Below are 23,613 nucleotides of genomic sequence, written 5' to 3'. Positions count from 1 at the left end.
TGTACAGTGAGGTACACAGACCCAGTACCAGAGACTCTCCCTATAGTGAGGTACACAGACCCAGTACCAGAGACTCTCCCTATAGTGAGGTACACAGACCCAGTACCAGAGACTCTCCCTGTACAGTGAGGTACACAGACCCAGTACCAGAGACTCTCCCTGTACAGTGAGATACACGGACCCAGTACCAGACACTCCCCGTACAGTGAGATACATAGTCAGTATTAATCAGACAATTTCAGTTCATCAATTAGTTTATTATCGATGTTTCAATAATAAAATTCCATAATTGCACAGTGGGTTGTTACAGGTCATTAATATCGAGGCACCAAAGGCACGGGTGGTGGTGCAGGGCACAGAGCTGAGTCACGAGCACTGGTGCAGGGCACAGAGCTGAGTCACGAGCACTGGTGCAGGGCACAGAGCTGAGTCACGAGCACTGGTGCAGGGCACAGAGCTGAGTCACGAGCACGAGTGCAGGGCACAGAGCTGAGTCACGAGCACTGGTGCAGGGCACAGAGCTGAGTCACGAGCACTGGTGCAGGGCACAGAGCTGAGTCACGAGCACTGGTGCAGGGCACAGAGCTGAGTCACGAGCACTGGTGCAGGGCACAGAGCTGAGTCACGAGCACTGGTGCAGGGCACAGAGCTGAGTCACGAGCACTGGTGCAGGGCACAGAGCTGAGTCACGAGCACTAGTGCACGGCCAAGAGCTGAGTCACGGGTACTGTAAGCAAACCAAGCGATGGAGTAACATAATATCCCCCTCCCCTGAGTATTATTTCCTGCCCTCGTGCCCAGTGTTGTGTAAACAGTCCCAGAGGCAGTGGATAGATGACTTGCCCTGGATAGGAACAGGCTGCTGTGTGGACCAGAGATCAGACCCTACTGCTGGGCCAGGATTTCCTGCTTATTTACCATCAGGTGGACTCTCCTCTCAGTAATAGACTGGTGAGAGGGAGGTGACTGCTCCCGTTCACATACGATGATATCAGGGGATGCTCGCAGTGGGTTCGATGAGTTTACCCAGCGAGTACGTGAGCCAGGAGGGGCCTCAGCTCTGACCCCTGTTCTGTGCCGAGCCAGGGTTAACGATTGCAGCACTCGTCGTCCTCTGTGCCCACAGGCTAAAGGTGGGGAAAGGCAGACCTGGAGGCACTCCACTGGAAACAGCACATCAGGCGAGGACAAGAGCAGGCTCCAGTGATGTCTCCCACGGTCAAATAGTCCGGTGGGCAAGGGGAGAGTTTGCAGCTTTTGGGGAACAGTACCCCAGTGGGAGGGAGGGAGGGAGGGTAGGGGAGAAGAGACAACCCCTGAAATACAAAGGAGTGACTCTTATTTGTGAGTGCCCTCCCTCCTGTGCTTCTCAGTAGCTCCAGCCGTTCACACAGCAAAGTGTCCACAAGCAGAATCCAAGCGAGTCGCCCCCGTGTTGCCAGTTCCGGCCTTGATATCCCTGTGATCCTCGGCCTCCCGCAGACGATCTCCTGCTGCGTGGTGTTGCTCGGAGTTTAGCGTCACATGAAAAGGCCCCCTGTAACAGACAGTTTGTACAAAAAGGCGTCAGTTCGGGAGCAGCAGGTTCTGCCCACAGCCCCGTCCCTTTCAGCGTGAGCCCAGACGCACTCAGATCGGACAAGACCGCGGATCCACGTCCATTTCTGTGACCAAACCCCCCCGACCAGAAATAAAAGCATCCGTGGGATCTCACCGTGCACAAAATGGCTGCAGCTTTGGCCGCAGAGCGACAGTGGCTGCACCGCGAGGTCATTCAGTGTGTGTGAGGCACTTTGAGTGTTCCTGAGAGCTGTGATCAGGAAATGCAGGACCTTTGCAAGGAATCTCAGCACTGCCAACACTGGAAGTTTTGTTAGTGATGTCCTGATTTTTGCCCGCTAGTTTTTGATGAGTTTGATTCAATTGGGAGAGCAAGAGGTAATTTATTCTCTTGGTCTCGCCCCTCCCTATCTCTGTAACCTCCTCCATGGCCTCGCCCCTCCCTATCTCTGTAACCTCCTCCATGGCCGAGCCCCCTCCCTATCTCTGTAACCTCCTCCATGGCCGAGCCCCCTCCCTATCTCTGTAACCTCCTCCATGGTCTCGCCCCTCCCTATCTCTGTAACCTCCTCCATGGCCGAGCCCCCTCCCTATCTCTGTAACCTCCTCCATGGCCTCGCCCCTCCCTATCTCTGTAACCTCCTCCATGGCCTCGCCCCTCCCTATCTCTGTAACCTCCTCCATGGCCTCGCCCCTCCCTATCTCTGTAACCTCCTCCATGGCCTCGCCCCTCCCTATCTCTGTAACCTCCTCCATGGCCTCGCCCCTCACTATCTCTGTAACCTCCTCCATGGCCTCGCCCCTCCCTATCTCTGTAACCTCCTCCATGGCCTCGCCCCTCCCTATCTCTGTAACCTCCTCCATGGCCTCGCCCCTCCCTATCTCTGTAACCTCCTCCATGGCCTCGCCCCTCACTATCTCTGTATCCTCCTCCATGGCCTCGCCCCTCCCTATCTCTGTAACCTCCTCCATGGCCTCGCCCCTCACTATCTCTGTAACCTCCTCCATGGCCTCGCCCCTCCCTATCTCTGTAACCTCCTCCATGGCCTCGCCCCTCCCTATCTCTGTAACCTCCTCCATGGCCTCGCCCCTCCCTATCTCTGTAACCTCCTCCCTGGTCTCGCCCCTCCCTATCTCTGTAACCTCCTCCATGGCCTCGCCCCTCCCTATCTCTGTAACCTCCTCCATGGCCTCGCCCCTCCCTATCTCTGTAACCTCCTCCAGCCCTACAACCCTCTGAGATCTCTGCTCCTCCAATTCTTGCCTCTTGTGTATGTCCGATTTTCCTTCGCTCCACCGTTGGCGGCCGTGCCTTCAGCTGCCTGGGCCCTAAGCTCTGGAATTCCCTCCCTATACCTCTCAGCCTCTCTACCTCTCTCTCCTCCTTCAAAACCTACCTCTTTGACCAAGTATTTGATCACCTGTCCTAATATCTCATGATGTGGCTCGGTGTCAAATTTTGTTTGATAATCGCTCCTGTGAAGCGCCTTGGGACGTTTTACTCCGTTCAAGGCGCTATGTAAATGCAGATTGTTGTTTACTCCCTCTTCTATTCTGTGACGTGCGCACGTTATAATAGTGCAAAAATGCCTGAGAAATCATGAACAGATTCTAACTGAGGTTTCCTGGAAGCAGAACGAGATACAGGGACACAGAGTCTGTAGCTGGCACAGTGCTGGGAGCCCCTGGACCAGCACTCATCGACAGCCAACCTGCTGCTGCAGCCAACCTGATCGTTCTGCTCAGGGATACCGAAAAGACCCCAAGCAGCCCTGTCGGCCCCTTGCTCTCCCGGCGCAGCTGGTGGGGTGGAGATAAATCTGGCTGCTTTTCTTCAAATCCCGCTAGTTTTTGATGAGTTTGATTCAATTGGGAGAGCAAGAGGTAATGGTTGGGGAATCCAGGACTAGGGGACATAGCCTAAAAATTAGAGCCAGGACTTTCAGGAGTGAAGTCAGGAAACACTTCTACACACAAAGGGTGGGAGAAGTTTAGAACTCTCTTCTGCAAATGGTAGTTCAATTGTTAATTTTCAATCTGAGAATAGACTTTTGTCCTCCAAAGGTATTAAGGGATATGGGGCTACGGTATATGGAGTTAGGTCACAGATCAGTAATGATCTCATTGAATGTTGGAACAGGCTCGAGGGGCTAAATGGCCTCTTCCTGTTCCGATAAGGCAAGACCTCCCCGCCCAGCTCCAGGCCTGAGCTAAGACCGAGCTCTCTGCCCTCTCCAGGACTCACCCCAGGAAAGGTTGCTCGCCCCCATGGCCTGCCACCTTCCCCTCAAGCTCCCACGCCACCCACTCCACCAGCGTGTGCGACTGTGCCAACACCCCTACACTACACAGGTACACACCTGGGAAAGCTGTACAAAACAAACTGCAAAATGTAGTGCACCACAAGGGTAAACTGGGGAAACGAGCACAAAGACACAGCCATGGATCGAATTAAATGGACACGTGATGTACATAATAAAACAATGTGATATTTATATCATAAAAATAACACAATGTAAGTAAACAACATGTGACAATATGTAATAGGTGATGTATAATAAGTGATGTATATAATGAAAAGAACGTGTAATAAACATGATACATGTGATACAGTGTGAACATCTGTGATAAAGAACACTTGATACATGTAATAAAGAACATGTGAATGTATGTTATAAAACGAGCCAAACCACAGCAATAATCAGAGGTCAACATCTGTTGGGTTTATAGAGGATATTGTCATATATCCTATTGCCCTTATGTGGGATATTATGGGATATTTTCATATATCCCTATTGCCCTTATGTGGGATATTATGGGATATTTTCATATATCCCTATTGCCCTTATGTGGGATATTATGGGATATTTTCATATATCCCTATTGCCCTTATGTGGGATATTATGGGATATTTTCATATATCCTATTGCCCTTATGTGGGATATTATAGGGTATTGTCATATATCCTATTGCCCTTATGTGGGATATTATAGGGTATTGTCATATATCCTATTGCCCTTATGTGGGATATTATAGGGTATTGTCATATATCTCTATTGCCCTTATGTGGGATATTATGGCAAACATTTAAAGAAATATTTCAATATTCTCAACAAATAAACATTCTATTGAGAAATAAAAACTCCACAGGAAAAGTGATCCACCCGTGGCGAACTAAGGAAGTTAATTTTAGTATTAGATTAAAAGAAGAGGCCTATAATGATGTGAAGAATAGTAGTAAACCTGAGGATTGGGAGAGTTTTAGAAACCAGCAAAGGATGACCAAAAACTCATAAAAAGGGAGAAAATAGAATATGAGAGTAAACCAGCAAGAAATATAAAAACGGATTGTAAGAGCTTCGACAAGTATATAAAAAGGAAGAGATTAGCGAAAGTAAACGTTGGTCCCTTAGAGGCTGAGACAGGAGAAATTATAATCAGGAATAAGGAAATGGCAGAGATGTTAAACAAATATTTTGTATCTGTCTTCACAGTGGAAGACACAAAAAGCATACTAGGAATAGTGGGGAATCAAGGGGCAAATGAGAGTGAGGATTAAAGTAATTATTATCAGTAGAGAAAAAGTACTGGAGAAACTAATGGGACTAAAAGCCTATAAATCCCCTGGACCTGATGGCCTACATCCTAGGGTTCGAAAAGAGGTGGCTGCAGAGATAGTGGGTGCATTGGTTTTGATCTTTCAAAATTCCCTAGATTCTAGAATGGTCCCAGCAGATTGGACGGTAGCAAATGTAACCCCGCTATTCAAGAAAGGAGGGAGAGAGAAAACAGGGAACTACAGGCCAGTTAGCCTGACATCAGTCGTCGGGAAAATGCTGGAATCTATTATTAAGGCAGTGGTAACAGAGCACTTAGAAAATCATAATATGATTAGGCAGAGTCAACATAGTTTTATGAAAGGGAAATCGTGTCTGACAAATTTATTAGAGTTTTTTGAGGGTGTAACTAGCAGGATAAAGGGGAACCAGTGGATGTAGTATATTTGGATTTTCCAAAGGCATTCGATAAGGTGCCACATAAAAGGTTGTTATGCAAGATAAGGGCTCATGGGGTTGGGGGTAATATATTTGCATGGATTGAGGATTGGTTAACGGACAGAAAACAGAGAGTAGGAATAAACAGGTCATTTTCAGGTTGGCAGGCTGTAACTAGTGGGGTACCGCAAGGATCAGTGCTTGGGCCCCAGCTATTTACAATCTATATTAATGACTTAGATGAAGGGACCGTGTGTAATGTATCCAAGTTTGCTGACAATACAAAGCTAGGTGGGAAAGTAAGCTCTGAGGAGGATACAAAGCATCTGCAAAGGGATACAGACAGGTTAAGCGAGTGGGCAAGAAGGTGGCAGATGGAGTATAATGTGGGGAAATGTGAGGTTATTTACTTTGATAGGAAGAATAGAAAAGCAGAATTTTTTTTAAATGGTGAGAAACTATTAAATGTTGGTGTTCAGAGAGACTTGGGACTTCCGGGTACAAGAAACACAAAAAGTTAACAAGCAGGTACAACATCCAATTAGGAAGGCAAATGGAATGTTGGCCTTTATTGCAAGGGGTTTGGAGTACAAGAGTAAGGAAGTCTTGCTACAATTGTACAGGACTTTGGTGAGACCACATCTGGAGTACTGTGTACAGTTTTGGTCTCCTTATCTAAGGAAGGATATACTTGCCTTAGAGGCGGTGCAGCGAAGGTTCACTAGATTAATTCCTGGGATGAGAGGGTTGTCCTATGAGGAGAGGTTGAGTAGAATGGGCCTATTCTCTCTGGAGTTTAGAAGAATGAGAGGTGATCTCATTGAAACAAATAAGATTCTGAGAGGGCTCGACAGGGTAGATGCTGAGAGATTGTCCCTCTGGCAGGAGAGTCTAGAATTAGGAGGCATAGTCTCAGGATAAGGGATCGGCCATTTAAGACTGAGATGTGGAGGAATTTCTTCACTCAGAGGGTTGGAATTCTCTACCTCAGAGGGCTGTGGATGTTGAGTCGTTGAGTACATTCAAGGCTGAGATCGATGGATTTTTGGGCTCTAAGGGAATCAAGGGATATGGGGATCGGGCCGGAAAGTGGAGTTGAGGTCGAAGATCAGCCATGATCTTATTGAATGGCGGAGCAGGCTCGAGGGGCTGTATGGCCTACTCCTGCTCCTGTTTCTTATGTCCTTATTCTGGGATATTGTCATATATCCCTATTGCCCTTGTATTATATTCTAGGATATTGCCACATATTCTTTATCGCTAATACAAATTTGAGGAGTGGGGAAACACTGAAAATGTCGGATTGACTTGCTTTAATTAAGAGTATTAATGAGATAGTAAAATATAACCCCTTAATGCAGTGTATATGAGATAAAGGTCCCAATTATACTCCCATACCCAGGAGATATCGTTTCTGCTAGCCTCAGAAAGTGGAGAGTGGAGAGTTCCCTTTTTTTAACTCTTGAGTTTCAGAACGTTGTATTCTTGTGTGTTTCGTTACGTAGGGCAAATGTGGGGATGAGAAATCGTCCCTCCCTCCCTGTGTGTGTCCTGTTGACACGTTTGCTGTTATCCTTTCTCGTGTTCGCTTTTGACGTCTCATCCCTTCCAATCTTTACCCCAAAGGAAACGTATTCTCTTATCCACACTGGCTATCGAAATTCCTTCAACACACTTCCCCCAGCTGTGATAAGAGCCCGTCCCTTTCAGCTCTGAGTGTGTCCTTCTCTCCAGCGTGTTTTAATTTAGCTCAATATTATGTAATTCTATCTGAGGCAAATTAGCTTATTCTATTTAATAATCTATACGTACCTGTCCTTACAGAGTACAATGTCTTTGGCCATGAAATTCTGTTCATCCTTCTCCAATATAATCAGTGTCAGCGTGATCAAAAGATAGGACTGGCGAGCACACAGTTTAAACCAATTCTGATTAAAATAATATAAAAATATATCTTTTTTTTTTACAATCAGTAGGTGGGCCTCGGGTCCACACACAGTTGTTGACCTCTGATTATTGCTTAGGTGAGGCTGGGTCTTGGCTGTGATGCCTCAATAATGGAATAGCCTGTCCACACTGAGTGGCTAGACTCACACATGAAGAATGGCCACTTTGGTGAGTGGCCTCGTCACAAGTCCGTGTCTTCAGGAGAGGAGGGAAAGATTAGTGAGGAAGCAAAACTCTGTGGCCACAACACTCTTACAGCTCCCTGAGAGCCATGGCCCAGCAGAAAGGCCTGACTGCGAGACACTCTGGTCTGCTTGAATGAGATGTTCTTCGACCCCCCGGCCTGCCGTCACCCCCAGGACTGGCAGGACCAGAAGCCTCTCTTACCCCTCACCCCCAGGACTGAGAGGACCAGGTGTCTCTTACCCCTCACCCCCAGGACTGAGAGGACCAGGTGTCTCTTACCCCTCACCCCCAGGACTGAGAGGACCAGGTGTCTCTTACCCCTCACCCCCAGGACTGAGAGGACCAGGTGTCTCTCTCACCGTCACCCCCAGGACTGAGAGGACCAGGTGTCTCTTACCCCTCACCCCCAGGACTGAGAGGACCAGGTGTCTCTTACCCCTCACCCCCAGGACTGAGAGGACCAGGTGTCTCTTACCCCTCACCCCCAGGACTGAGGGGACCAGGTGTCTCTCTTACCCCTCACCTCCAGGACTGAGAGGACCAGGTGTCTCTTACCCCTCACCCCCAGGACTGAGAGGACCAGGTGTCTCTTACCCCTCACCCCCAGGACTGAGAGGACCAGGTGTCTCTTACCCCTCACCCCCAGGACTGAGAGGACCAGGTGTCTCTTACCCCTCACCCCCAGGACTGAGAGGACCAGGTGTCTCTTACCCCTCACCCCCAGGACTGAGAGGACCAGGTGTCTCTTACCCCTCACCCCCAGGACTGAGAGGACCAGGTGTCTCTCTTACCCCTCACCTCCAGGACTGAGAGGGCCAGGTGTCTCTTACCCCTCACCCCCAGGACTGTGAGGACCAGGTGTCTCTCTCACCATCACCCCCAGGACTGAGAGGACCAGGTGTCTCTTACCCCTCACCCCCAGGACTGAGAGGACCAGGTGTCTCTTACCCCTCACCCCCAGGACTGAGAGGACCAGGTGTCTCTTACCCCTCACCCCCAGGACTGAGAGGACCAGGTGTCTCTTACCCCTCACCCCCAGGACTGAGAGGACCAGGTGTCTCTTACCCCTCACCCCCAGGACTGAGAGGACCAGGTGTCTCTCTTACCCCTCACCTCCAGGACTGAGAGGGCCAGGTGTCTCTTACCCCTCACCCCCAGGACTGTGAGGACCAGGTGTCTCTTACCCCTCACCCCCAGGACTGTGAGGACCAGGTGTCTCTTACCCCTCACCCCCAGGACTGAGAGGACCAGGTGTCTCTTACCCCTCACCCCCAGGACTGAGAGGACCAGGTGTCTCTTACCCCTCACCCCCAGGACTGAGAGGACCAGGTGTCTCTCTCACCATCACCCCCAGGACTGTGAGGACCAGGTGTCTCTCTCACCATCACCCCCAGGACTGAGAGGGCCAGGTGTCTCTTACCCCTCACCCCCAGGACTGAGAGGACCAGGTGTCTCTTACCCCTCACCCCCAGGACTGAGAGGACCAGGTGTCTCTCTCACCATCACCCCCAGGACTGAGAGGACCAGGTGTCTCTCTCACCATCACCCCCAGGACTGAGAGGACCAGGTGTCTCTCTCACCATCACCCCCCAGGACTGAGAGGACCAGGTGTCTCTCTTATCATCACTCCCAGGACAGGACCAGGTGTCTCTCTTACCCCTCACCCCCAGGTGATTCTTACCTGTCACCTCCAGGCTGGCTCCTGTGATATAGCTGCTGTCGTCGGAGGCCAAGAAGGCACAGACATTGGCCACCTCTGCGGAGGGATACAGAGTTAGTGACCACAGACAGGACAAGGTGCTAGTTTAACATTGACCTATGGCGCTACATACACTTACAGGAGAAACAGCAGCAGTGTAGATACACCATTCAAGTGTCGTAGAATCGTACAGAACAGAAAGAGGCCATTCGGCCCATCGCGCCTGTGCTGGCCCTTTGAAAGAGCTATCCAATTAGTCCCATTCCTCTGCTCTTTCCCCATAACCCGACAAATTTTTTCCCCTTCAAGTATTTATCCAATTCCCTTAACCTTCTCTGCAGAACAATCCCTGGCTAACAGTCTGTAGTATTATCCCTGTCACTCTCTCCATTTACAGCGAGGCACTGATCCCGGCAGAGGCCATTAACCAGTCAGCTGTTTTGCTTTCCAATCTCTTTTCTTCCCCCCCCCCCCCCACCCCACTTATTTCTTTTTCTGCCCTCCCCTCCTTGCTAGGCTACAGCTTCCACAGTTGCCAGACACCCTCCAGTAACTCGTCCTAAAGGCCATTCTTCACAGGCGACCCTGTGAACGCTTCAGCAGGCTATTCGACCAAAGAAGGCATCGCAGCCAACCCCCATGCTGTTTTCTGCGACCTCCGGCCCCAGGGGCGCACTTTCTGGCAGGGGTCACTGGATAGCGATCGGGAGTGGCTGATTTTTTTTTACATCTCCTTAATCCAGAAAGAAAGAGGAAGGACTTGCATTTATATAGCGCCTTTCACGACCTACGACCTCAGGACATCCCAAAGCACTTTACAGCCAATGAAGAACTTTCAAAGCGCAGTCACTGTTGTAATGTAGGAAACGCGGCAGCCAATTTGTGCACAGCAAGCTCCCACAGACAGCAACGTGATAATGACCAGATCATCTGTTTTAGCGATGTTGGTTGAGGGATAAATATCGGCCACGACACAGGGGAGAACTCCCCCCGATCTTCTTCGAATAGTGGCCGTGGGATCTTTTACGTCCAGCAGAGAGGGGCAGACGGGGCCTCGGTTTAACGTCTCATCCGAAAGACGGCACCTCCGACAGTGCAGCACCTCCCTCAGTACTGCGCTGGGAGTGTCGGCCCGGATTCTGTGCTCAAGTCTGTGGAGCGGGGACTCGAACCCACGTCCTGCTGACTCCGAGGCGAGAGTGCTGCCCACTGAGCCACGGCTGACACTTTCTTTCGGAGAGGTGCTGAAGCTGACTGTAACTGCTCAGCACTTATCTTTGCGTAGACTGCAGCAGCAGGAGTTTATTTCCTCCAGGGTTTGAGAGCTCCATGAACAGACTTTCACTCACAAGTAGCATTTCCGTTTCAAGATGTGGGTAGATACCAGAGGATAGCAGCTCTACCCAGCCAGAGTCAGCTCCTCCGGGAGAGGAGGGATGGGAGAATCATTGGATGAGATGTTAAACCGAGGCCCCGTCTGCCCCTCTCAGATGGATGTAATAGATCCCACGGCCACTATTCGAAGAAGAGCAGGGGAGTTCTCCCAACCCAATATCTGCTTCTCAACCAACATCACTAAAACAGATTATCTGGTGATTTATCACATTGCTGTTTGTGGGATCTTGCTGTGCGCAAATTGGCTGCCGCGTTTCCAACATTACAACAGTGACTACACTTCAAAAAGTACTTCATTGGCTGTAAAGCGTTTCGGGACGTCCTGAGGTCGTGAAAGGCGCTATATAAATGCAAGTTCTTTCTTTAAATACGGTGACGGCGAATATAAGGACAGGGAGGTTATGCTCAAACTGTATAAAACACTGGTTAGGCCACAGCTTGAGTACTGTGTACAGTTCTGGTCACCACATTACAGGAAAGATGTGATTGCACCAGAGAGGATACAGAGGAGATTTATGATGATGTTGCCAGGACTGGAGAATTTTAGCTATGAGGAAAGATTGGATAGGCTGGGGTTGTTTTCTTTGGAACGGAGGAGGCTGAGGGAAGATTTAATTGAGGTATATAAAATTATGAGGGGCCTCGATAGAGTGGACAGGAAGGACCTACTTCCCTTAGCAGAGAGGTCAATAACCAGGGGGCATAGATTTAAAGTGATTGGTAGAAGGATTAGAGGGGAGCTGAGGAAAAATGTTTTCACCCAGAGGGTGGTGGGGGCCTGGAACTCACTGCCTGAAAGGGTGGTAGAGGCAGAAACCCTCATCGCATTTTAAAAGTACTTGGACGTGCACTTGAAGTGCCGTAACCTACAGGGCTACGGACCAAGTGCTGGAAAGTGGGATTAGGTTGGGTGGCTCATTTTCGGCCGACGTGGACACGATGGGCCGAATGGCCTCCTTCTGTGCCCCAAATTTTCTATGATTTCTGTGACAGAGATGGGCCTCCCACTGGGGTCCCAGGGGAACAAGTACCACCCTCGAAATACACCAGCCCCCCACTCCCCCCTCAGAGGTTTGTTTTCCAGAGGCTCTGCTGCACATGAAGGAATCCAGTAAGCAGTCTTACTCACCGTCGGGGTCTCCCAGACGTCCCATGGGCACCAGCTGCAAAATCTGGAGGGGGGGGGGGAAAGAATTATATTCCATAAATAATGCACTGCAAATCGATCAGGCTTACCTTCGGCCTCTAATTGTCTCCCAGTGCTGGGGGTGCTGCCGTGCAGTCCAGGTGGGCTGTTCTTCACGTGTGAGCCTTGACAGTGAATGTCAGTAGGCAATTCGGCCACAGGAGGCATCGCAGGTGAGCCTGATGCCACAACTTTGCATTTATATAGCGCCTTTAACGTACTAAAACGTCCCGAGGTGCTTCACAGCAGCGATTATCGGGCAAAATTTGACACCGAGCCACACAAGGAGACATTAGGTGACCAAAAGCTCGGTCAAAGAGGTAGGTTTTAAGGAGCGTCTTAAAAGGAGGAGAGAGAGGCGGGGAGGTTTAGGGAGGGGATTCCAGAGCTTAGGGCCTGGGCGGCTGAAGGCCACGGCCGCCAATGGTGGAGCGATGAAAATCGGGGATGGACAAGAGGCACGCAGAGATCTCGGAGGGCTGGAGGAGGTTACAGAGAGAGGGAGCAGTCGATACATGTTTTGATATGTATTTATGAAAGGCGACTTGTGTGATTGTCTGGGTTGAGTCAGAGCCCACGTTAGGTGCGGTTAGAAACAGCTCGGCCAGGCCCACAGACAAGCACAGACTCATCCATTTATCATGGCACCAGGTGGCTTTTAGGTGTTAGTAATGGTTAACTGCAAACTCATCAGCATTGATTTGACCAGAGGGTGCTCCCTGATGCCTATCTGTGAGGGAGTCGGTCTATACAATCTGGGCAACCTTGGCACCCTGGCTGGGTACAGACTTTACGCAACTGAGGTACCAAACTCACCAGGATTGAGCAGACCGACCGGCTGAGTGATGAATATATTTGAACCGGACTGGGACCGGGTGAAAGCCATCAACTCAGGTAACACAGCTAGCCGAACTACAGCGCCAATGTTGGTGGGAGGGTGCAATTACAGCGTGACCTGTTTACATAGGGCCTTCCCATTATGACCGTGAACATGGGAATTTGTAATGGAAATATAAAAATAAGGACAGAATGTATCATTTTAAAAGGGAGGTTGAAAGACTTCTGCACATCGTGGGTCCAGTTAACCCCTGCCCTCTAACCCCACTTCACTTGAAGATTACACTTGGCCCACTTCCTGTGTGCAATGCCACGGGAAATTAACCAAGAATAAACCTGTTCCCTAGTTTAGTGTTAATATTTTACTGCTTTCATGTGCACAAAGTCCAGGAGAACATTGTAGGGCTGGTGACAAATCCAGTAAAGTAAATACAGTGATATGTGTTTGTGTTGGACCCACTCAGCTCGTTACATTACCACATACTGGGCACATACTTCTGGTTCATAGAGAGGCCTCGCTCAGGCATGAGGGAAATATTTCTTGTGCTATACACCGTCCTAGCCTAATGCAAACCTACTCAGTCCCTGACACGGCAATCAATAACCTACTCCTGCCAAACTGTGGGGTATCAAAGTCTATACCCAGTGTGTACAGCAGCAGCAGATTACTGGGACATATCCTGACCTGCCCAAAATACCAACCTGTTAGTTACCAATGTAACAATGTGAGTCGAGCCCCTCGCTTTATATTAACAGGTACGGTTATTAACAAGTGTTTCTGCGTGGGGTAGCACTGAGCCAAATGTACCACAAGGGGCAAATTATTGGAATCAATTCTGAGGGACAGCATAAATCGACATTTTGAAAGGCACGGGTTAATCAAGAACAGTCAGCATGGATTTGTTAAGGGAAGGTCGTGTCTGACTAACTTGATTGAATTTTTTGAGGCAGTAACAAGGAGGGTCAATGAGAGTAATGTAACGTTTGATGTAGTCTACATGGATTTTAGCAAGGCTTTTTACAAGGTCCCACATGGCAGACTGGTCAAAAAAATAAAAGCCCTGGGATCCAAGGGAAAGTGGCAAGTTGGATCCAAAATTGGCTCAGTGGCAGGAAGCAAAGGGTAATGATTGATGGGTGTTTTTGTGACTGGAAGGCTGTTTCCAGTGGGGTTCTGCAGGGCTCAGTACTGGGTCCCTTGTTTTTTGTGGTTATATATTAATGATTTGGACTTGAATGTTGGGGGGCTTGATCAAGAAGTTTGCAGATGATACAAAAATTGGCCATGTGGTTGGATAGTGAGGAGGAAAGCTGTAGACTGCAGGAAGATATCAATGGACTGGTCAGGTGGGCAGAAAAGTGCCAAATGGAATTCAATCCGGAGAAGTGTGAGGTAATGTATTTGTGGAGGGCAAACAAGACAAGGGAATACACAATAAATGGGAGGATACTGAGAGGAACAAAGGAACCTTGGAGAGCATGTCCACGGATCCTTGAAGGGAGCAGGACAGGTAGATAAGGTGGTTAAAAAGGCATACGGGATACTTTCCTTTATTAGCCGAGGCAAAGAATATGAAGGACAGGGAGGTTATGCTGGAACTGTATAAAATACTAGTTAGGCCACAACTTGAGTTCTGTGTACAGTTCTGGTCACCACATTACAGGAAAGATGTGATTGCACTAGACAGGGTACAGAAGAGATGTACAAGGATGTTGCCAGGACAGGAGAATTGCAGCTATGAGAAAAGATTGGATAGGCTGAGGTTGTTTTCTGTGGAACAGAGGATGCTGAGGAGAGATTTAATTGAGGTGTATAAAATTACGATGGGACCAGATAGAGTGGATAGGGAGGACCTATTTCCCTTAGCAGAAAGCTCAGTGACCAGGGGGCCTAGATATCAAGTAATTGGTTGAAGGATTAGAGGGGAGCTGAGGAGAATTTTTTTCACCCGGAGGGTGGTGGGGGTCTGGAACTCACTGCCCGAGAGGGTGATAGAGGCAGAAACCCTCAACTCATTTAAAAAGTACTTGGACGTGCGCTTGAAGTGCCGTAACCTACAGGGCTACGGACCAAGTGCTGGAAAGTAGGATTGAGCTGAATGGCTCTTTTGCGGCCGGCGTGGACATGATGGGCCGAATGGACTCCTTCTGTACCGTAACTTTCTATGATTGTAAGATCCCAGGCTCGATGCCCAGGGTGCACTCATTTCATGGCCTCAAATAAAGGGCAGAGAAAAAAAACCAAATCCTGCTCGTAATCGCTACCCAGTAACCCTGAAAATACTCACTGCCTGACTCAGATCAAGAATAGCCATTTGGTTAAAGGCGCTCGGTCCTCGTGGAACAGTATCCGGTGTGAGTGAGCCCCGGGGCCGGGCCGTCCCCCGCGAGGGCGAGGGCGAGGCCCCGGGGCCGTCCCCCGCGGGAGTGACCCCTGGAACCGTCCCCCGCGGGAGTGACCCCTGGAACCGTCCCCCGCGGGAGTGACCCCTGGAACCGTCCCCCGCGGGAGTGACCCCTGGAACCGTCCCCCGCGGGAGTGACCCCTGGAACCGTCCCCCGCGGGAGTGACCCCTGGAACCGTCCCCCGCGGGAGTGACCCCTGGAACCGTCCCCCGCGGGAGTGACCCCTGGAACCGTCCCCCGCGGGAGTGACCCCCGGAACCGTCCCCCGCGGGAGTGACCCCCGGAACCGTCCTCTGTGCGAGTTAGTACTTATAGGGAAGGAGGGGAGAGAAACAGGAAAACATGGAGAGGGAAACGTCTTTCAAAAATCCTGAAATACAATCTAGACAATGTTTACACTGTACGTTTACACTGGGATCTGGTCTTACCATATCCAGCACCTTCTGAGGGACTTTAGCCGCCATTGGTGTGTCGATGAATCCTGGGAGGATGGTGTTGCATCTGATTCCATACCTGCAGCAAGAGAGACAGTGATAACATAAGAAATAGGAGCAGGAGTAGGCCATTCGGCCCCTCGAGCCTGTGCCGCCATTCAATCAAATCGTGGCTGATCTTCGACCTCAACTCCACATTTAAAGAAATATTCTCAATGAACATACATTCAAGGTACCGCATGGTAGGTTGTTACATAAGGTTAAATCTCACGGGATCCAAGGTGAGGTAGGCAATTGGATACAAAATTGGCTTGACGACAGAAGACAGAGGGTGGTTGTAGAGGGTTGTTTTTCAAACTGGAGGCCTGTGTCCAGCGGTGTGCCTCAGGGATCGGTGCTGGGTCCGCTGTTATTTGTTATTTATATTAATGATTTGGATGAGAATTTAGGAGGCATGGTTAGTAAGTTTGCAGATGACACCAAGATTGGTGGCATTGTGGACAGTGAAGAAGGTTATCTAGGATTGCAACGGTATCTTGATAAATTGGGCCAGTGGGCCGATGAATGGCAGATGGAGTTTAATTTAGATAAATGTGAGGTGATGCATTTTGGTAGATCGAATCGGGCCAGGACCTACTCCGTTAATGGTAGGGCGTTGGGGAGAGTTATAGAACAAAGAGATCTAGGAGTACAGGTTCGTAGCTCCTTGAAAGTGGAGTCACAGGTGGATAGGGTGGTGAAGAAGGCATTCGGCATGCTTGGTTTCATTGGTCAGAACATTGAATACAGGAGTTGGGATGTCTTGTTGAAGTTGTACAAGACATTAGTAAGGCCACACTTGGAATACTGTGTACAGTTCTGGTCACCCTATTATAGAAAGGATATTATTAAACTAGAAAGAGTGCAGAAAAGATTTACTAGGATGCTACCGGGACTTGATGGTTTGACTTATAGGGAGAGGTTAGATAGACTGGGACTTTTTTCCCTGGAGAGTAGGAGGTTAAGGGGTGGTCTTATAGAAGTCTACAAAATAATGAGGGGCATAGATAAGGTAGATAGTCAAAATCTTTTCCCAAAGGTAGGGGCGTCTATAACGAGGGGACATAGATTTAAGGTGAGAGGGGAGAGATACAAAAGGGTCCAGAGGGGCAATTTTTTCACTCAAAGGGTGGTGAGTGTCTGGAACGAGCTGCCAGAGGCAGTAGTAGAGGCGGGTACAATTTTGTCTTTTAAAAAGCATTTGGACAGTTACATGGGTAAGATGGGTATAGAGGGATATGGGCCAAGTGCAGGAAATTGGGACTAGCTTAGTGGTATAAACTGTGCGACATGGACATGTTGAGCCGAAGGGCCTGTTTCCATGTTGTAAACTTCCATGATTCTATGATTCCACTGGGAAATAAAAACTCCAGCGGAAAAGTGATCTATCCGTGGCTAACTAAAGAAGTTAAGGAGAGTATTGGATTAAAAGAAGAGGCCTATAATGATGTGAAGAATAGTAGTAAGCCTGAGGATTGGGAGAGTTTTAGAAACCAGCAAAGGATGACCAAAAACTCATAAAAAGGGAGAAAATAGAATATGAGAGTAAACTAGCAAGAAATATAAAAACAGATTGTCAGAGCTTCTACAAGTACGTAAAAAGGAAGAGATTAGCGAAAGTAAACATGGGTTACTTGGAGGCTGAGACAGGAGAAATTATAATGGGGAAGGAATGGCAGAGATGTTAAACAAATATTTTGTATTTGTCTTCACAGTAGAAGACACAAAAAGCAAACCAGAAATAGTGGGGAACTAAATGGGCCTGAGAGTGAGGAACTTAAATTAATTAATATTAGTAAAGAAAAGGTACTGGAGAAATTAATGGGACTAAAAGCCGATAAATCCCCTGGACCTGATGGCCTACATCCTAGGGTTCTAAAAGAGGTGGCTGTAGAGATAGTGGTTGCATTGGTTCTGATCTTCCGAAATTCCCTAGATTCTTTAACGGTCCCAGTGGATTGGAAGGTGGCAAATGTAACCCCGCTATTCAAGAAAGGAGGGAGAGAGAAAACAGGGAACTACAGGAATGAGAGGGTTGTTCTATGAGGAGAGATTGAGTAGAATGGGCCTCTACTCTCTGGAGTTTAGAAAAATGAGAGGTGACCTCGTTGAAACATATAAGATTCTGAGAGGGCTTGACAGGGTAGATATTGAGAGGTTGGAGAGTCTAGAACTAGGGAGCATAGTCTCAGGATAAGGGGTCAGCCATTTAAGTCTGAGATGAGAAGGAATTTCTTCACTCAGAGGGTTGTGAATCTTTGGAATTCTCCACCTCAGTCGTTGAGGATATTCAAGGCTGAGATAGATACATTTTTGGACTCTAGGGGAATCAAGGGATATGGGGATCGGGCGGGAAAGTGAAGTTCAGGTCGAAGATCAGCCATGATCTTAGTGAATGAAGGAGCAGGTTCGAGGGGCCATATGGCCTATTCCTGCTCCTATTTCTTATGTTCTTACGTACAGGCCAGTTAGCCTGACATCAGTCGTCGGGAAAACGCTGGAATCCATTATTGGTAAAGGAAGTGGTAACAGGGTACTTAGAAAATCATATTAGGCAGAGTCAACATGGTTTTATGAAAGGGAAATCGTGTTGACAAATCTATTAAGAGTTTTTTGAGGATGTAACGAGCAGGGTAGATAAAGGGGAACCAGTGGATGTAGTATATTTGGATTTTCAAAAGGCATTCGATAAGGTGCCACACAAAAGGTTGTTACACAAGATAAGGGCTCATGGGGTTGGGGGTAATATATTAGCATGGATAGAGGATTGGTTAACGGACAGAAAACAGCAAGTAGGGATAAACAGGTCATTTTCAGGGTGGCAGGCTGTAACTAGTGGGGTGCCACAAGGATTGGTGCTTGGGCCTCAGCTATTTACAATCTATATTAATGACTTAGATGAAGGAACCGAGTGTAATGTATCCAAGTTTGCTGAGGATACAAAGCTAGGTGGGAAAGTGAGCTGTGAGGAGGATGCAAAGAGTCTGCAAAGGGATACAGACAGATTAAGTGAGAGGGCAAGGAGGTGGCAGATGGAATATAATGTGGGGAAATGTGAGGTTATTCACTTTGGTAGGAAGAATAAAAAAACAGAATAGTTTTTAAATGGTGAGAAACTATTAATGTTGGTGTTCGGAGGGATTTGGATGTCCTTGTCCACGAAACACAGAAAGTTAACATGCAGGTTCAGCGAGCAATTAGGAAGGCAAATGGTATGTTGGCCTTTATTGCAAGGGGGTTGGAGTAAAGAGTAAGGAAGTCTTGCTACAATTGTACAGGACTTTGGTGAGATCTCACCTGGAATACTGTGTACAGTTTTGGTCTCCTTATCTAAGGAAGGATATACTTGCTTTGGAGTAGGTGCAATGAAGGTTCACTAGATTAATTCCTGGAAATGAGAGGATTGTCCTATGAGGAGAGACTGAGAAGGACTGACCTATACTCTCTGGAGTTTAGAAGAATGAGAAGTGATCTCATTGAAAAATAAAAGATTCTGAGGGGGCTTGACAGGGTAGATGCTGAGAGACTGTTTCCCCTGGCTGGAGGGGGCATAGTCTCAGGATAAGGGGTCGGCCATTTAGGACTGAGATGAGGAGGAATTTCTTCACTCAGAGGGTTGTGAATCTTTGGAATTCTCTACCTGAGAGGGCTGTGGATGCTGAGTCACTGAATATATTCAAGGCTGAGATAGATAAAATTTTGGACTCTAAGGAAATCAAGGGATATGGGGATCGGGCGGGAAAGTGGAGTTGAGGTCGAAGATCAGCCATGATCTTATTGAATGGCGGAGCAGGCTCGAGGGGCTGTATGTCCAGTCAGACAGAATGGCTGATGTGACCACATTGACATACTGTAACACACAACGTAACACGGTGTGTTCCAACAACACTCAAGAAGCTTGACACGATCCAGGACAAAGCAGTTTGCTTAATTGGCACCCCATCCACCACCCTAAACATTCACTCCCTTCACCACCGGTGCACCGTGGCTGCAGTGTGTACCATCTACAGGATGCACTGCAGCAACTCACCAAGGCTTCTTCGACAGCACCTCCCAAACCCGCGACCTCTACCACCTAGAAGGACAAGGGCAGCAGGAACATTGGAACAACACCACCTGCACGTTCCCCTCCAAGTCGCACACCATCCCGACTTGGAAATATATCGCCGTTCCTTCATCATCGCTGGGTCAAAATCCTGGAACTCCCTACCCAGCAGCAATGTGGGAGAACCTTCACCACACGGACTGCAGCGGTTCAAGGCGGCGGCTCACCACCACCTTCTCAAGGGCAATTAAGGATGGGCAATAAATGCCGGCCTTGCCAGCGACGCCCACATCCCATGAACGAACAAAAAAAACACATCATAACACACACGGTGGCATTGTAATACACTGAATGCAACAGCTGATCTGTAACTCACACTGTAACACACAACGTAATACACACTAACACACAACGTAACACATAGTATAATGCACACTCTGTAACACATACAGTAACACACAGTAATATGCACACCCTGTAACACACACAGTAATACACTAACACACACCCAGTAACACAGTATAACGCACACCCTATAACACACACAGTAATACATAGTATAACGCACACACAGTAACACAGTGTAACACACATCCCGTAACACATGGTATAACGCACACCCTGTAACAGGCACACAGTATAACGCACACCCTATAACATGCACAGTATAAGGCAGACCTTGTAATACCCAGTGACACACACACACACACACCCCCAGTGACACACAATACTGAGTACCTGGCCAGTTCTTTCGCACTGGTCTTTGTCAGAGCCACCACTCCAGCTTTGGATGCTGTGTAATTTGCCTGTCCCAGATTTCCAACCTGCCAGAACATTTCAACGGTAGAGTAAATCTCCTCTCACATAGAGCAGCACCCCGCCCACCCACCCCAGAGCCAGTCCAGAGCCAGTCCAATCCCACTCACAGCGGGGGCACTGTCAGAACGGAACCCAGCCGAGCTGCGTGGAGCAATCTTTCTTCAGCCGTGTGTTAAACCCACTGAACGATCACTGGTCGGGCACTGTCGGGCACTTTTGTTCCCAAGTGATTTGCTTCGTCCTCAAACAAGACAGTGAAGCACAAGAAAGCCCCGAACAGAGGGCTGGGAGGTACCGTGGATCAGACACTCGATTCAAATCGAGCCCAGGCTGATGGGATAAATTACACAGAATTAACAGCACAGAAACAGGCCATTCGGCCCGACTGGTCTATGCCTGTGTTTATACTCCGCACGAGCCTCCTCCCACTTCTCTTCATCTCACCCTATCAGCATATCCTTCTATTCCTTTCTCCCTCATGTGTTTATCGAGCTTCCCCTTAAATGCATCTATGATATTCACCTCAACTACTCCTTGTGGGAGCGAGTTCCACATTCTCACCACTCTCTGGGTGAAGAAGTTTCTCCTGAATTTCCCATTGGATTTATTAGTGGCCATCTCATATTTATGGCCCCTAGTTCTGGTCTCCTCTGCAAGTGGAAACATCTTCTCTTCGTCTACCCTACCAAACCCTTTCATAGTTTTAAAGACCTCCATCAGATCACTGATAAAAGCCTTGTTGCAGCAAGTATACATTTGCTTTTGTCGGTTTTTTAAAAAACTGAAACCAAGGCAACAGTTAATACTTGAATTATGGGTAGGATAAAATGTAGCCATGTTGGGTAAATAAAGTTAGCCTTTCTGAATTCCTTAACTCGGGATGAAAATATCTTGAGCAAACCACACAGCAAGAACATTTCAGCTAATTTACCAGCTGCCAGGCAGGTACGCGGCAGGGACTTGTGGAATGAAAGGTACTCGACCTCTCTCTAAAAGGATGGTCACTTTAGACAATGTGACAGGGAACTGATTAGCGGTATCAGGTTGTGTCTGTTCAGCAATCTGTTCGACGACCAGAGAGTCAGAAGACACACAGCAAAGTTAAACTTAAAAACCTACGGGTCACAAGCTGAAACATGCTGACTTAAGTGAAGTGTAGAAGTCACAAAGGTGACCATTTGGGGTGGAAATGTGACGGTTCAAAATAGTTAGAGAGAAAAGGCTCTTGAAATATGAACAGGAGAGGCATCTGAACCCAGCCAAGAGTCTCAAGCACGAGTCGACACTATTTGAAGAGCAGGGGAGCTCTCCCCGGTGTCCTGGGGCCAATATTTATCCCTCAACAACTTCACTTCAAAAAAAAAACAGATGATCTGGTCATTTACCACATTGCTGTTTATGGGATCTTGCTGTGCGCAGATCGGCTGCCGCGTTTCCTACATTACAACAGTGACTGCACTTCCAAAGTACTTCAGTGGCTGTAAAGTGCTTTGGGGCATCCTGAGGTTGTGAAAGGCGCTATATAAATGCAAGTTCTTTCTATGCAGTCAACTGTTTAATTGTCGCTTGTATTAGAATAGGTCTGGTAGATTCTTGTTAACTGTCGATTAATGTAGTGTCTAATTAAGTTTGCATGGACTTTTGACTAATAAAGTAATATGTTGAACTCATAAATTAGGAAGCCCTCAAACCAGTGGTCTGGGCCCACAGCACAAAACGACCCCAGATTTGCCTGTAAATCTCGGGAGGTTGAAAATGCCACACTTGGGCCAAAGGGGGAATGTACTGAGGCTGGGGCCCAGGCGTGTTTTTGGGACAGTGTAGAGGGCGCTTTACTTTATATCTGCCTGAGTGCCCGATCCCCAGCACCAACATCCCTCACCTTTATAAGCACAAATAAAAAGGAATAGGGACAGGAGGAGGCCATTCAGCCCCTCGAGCCTGTTCCGCCATTCAATTAGATCATGGCTGATCTGTATCTTAACTCCATCTACCCGTCTTGGTTCTGTAACCCTTAATACCCTTACCTAATAAAAATCCATCAATCTCAGTTTTGAAATTTTCAATTGACCCCCAGCCTCAACAGCTTTTTGGGGGAAGAGAGTTCCAGATTTCCACTCCCCTTTGTGTGAAGAAGTGCTTCCTGGCATCACCCCTGAACAGCCCAGCTCTAATTTTAAGGCCATGCCTCCTTGTTCTGGACTCCCCCCACCAGAGGAAATAGTTTCTCTCTATCAACGCTATCAAGTCCTTTAATCGTCTTAAACACCTCAATTAGATCACCCCTTAATCTTCTACACTCGAGTGAACACAAGCCCAGTCTATGCAACCTGTTGTCAATTTAACCCTCTAAGCCCCAGTATCATTCTGGTGAATCTGTGCTGCACCCCCTCCAAGGCCAATATATCCAGACTGAGTTGCGGAGCCCAGAACTGAAGGCGGCTCTCCAGATGGGGTCTAACCAGAGCTGGAGTATAACTTCCGCCTCTCTGTCACGAAAAGCAGTGAAATGCAGCTTGTAAACACGCATGGGTCCAGGCCCACACCCTCGAAGATTGGTCACTCGGATAATGCACTGGAGGGAGCCCATCACCTGGAACAAAAACCCCAGCAAGGAGGCTTCAGGGGAGGGAAATGTAGAGCGGGGAGAAGGAAAAGAGAGACACACAATGTGAGCATTTCCCCCCCTCTACCATTTACAACAGAACGGTGAATAAAGGCGCCAGCCCCAGAGCCTTGGCATCATGCCATCTGTCCGTACCTTACCCACAATGCTCCCCAGGTTGATGATGGCGCCCTTCTTGGCACCGCTGGCGATCAGCGCTTTGGCAACAGCCTGGGTCACCAGGAACGTACCCTGCGGAGACACAGTTCCAGAGTCAAGGGTCAGCGAGGGCGTGTGCAGAAAGGAAGGAAACAGAATTAAAAGAGGAAATGCCTCCAAGGCCGGTCAGCAGCTGAAGAGAGAAATGGGCAGGTTAATGTCAAGGGCAGTTCGGGATGGGCAATAAATGCTGGCCTTGCCAGCGACGCCCACATCCCACGAATGAATTAAAAAATATTAA

The 23,613-nt window shown here is 48.4% G+C and overlaps 1 protein-coding gene across 1 annotated transcript; it reads right to left on the bottom strand.

Moving 5' to 3' along the window:
• Positions 1–236: 236 nt before the first annotated feature.
• On the bottom strand, positions 237–23,498 carry LOC137305282 (estradiol 17-beta-dehydrogenase 8-like; the record flags this gene model as incomplete). Its single annotated transcript, XM_067974135.1, has 6 exons — positions 237–1,537; positions 9,370–9,444; positions 11,912–11,954; positions 15,640–15,724; positions 20,468–20,553; positions 23,310–23,498. Coding segments are annotated over 6 exons (495 nt in total), but the record flags the coding sequence as incomplete, so codon positions are not given.
• Positions 23,499–23,613: the final 115 nt, after the last annotated feature.

Source organism: Heptranchias perlo, chromosome 39 (assembly GCF_035084215.1).
Source record: "Heptranchias perlo isolate sHepPer1 chromosome 39, sHepPer1.hap1, whole genome shotgun sequence".
NCBI classification, from domain to species: Eukaryota; Metazoa; Chordata; class Chondrichthyes; order Hexanchiformes; family Hexanchidae; genus Heptranchias; species Heptranchias perlo.
This window is presented reverse-complemented; position numbering and strand designations above follow the sequence as displayed.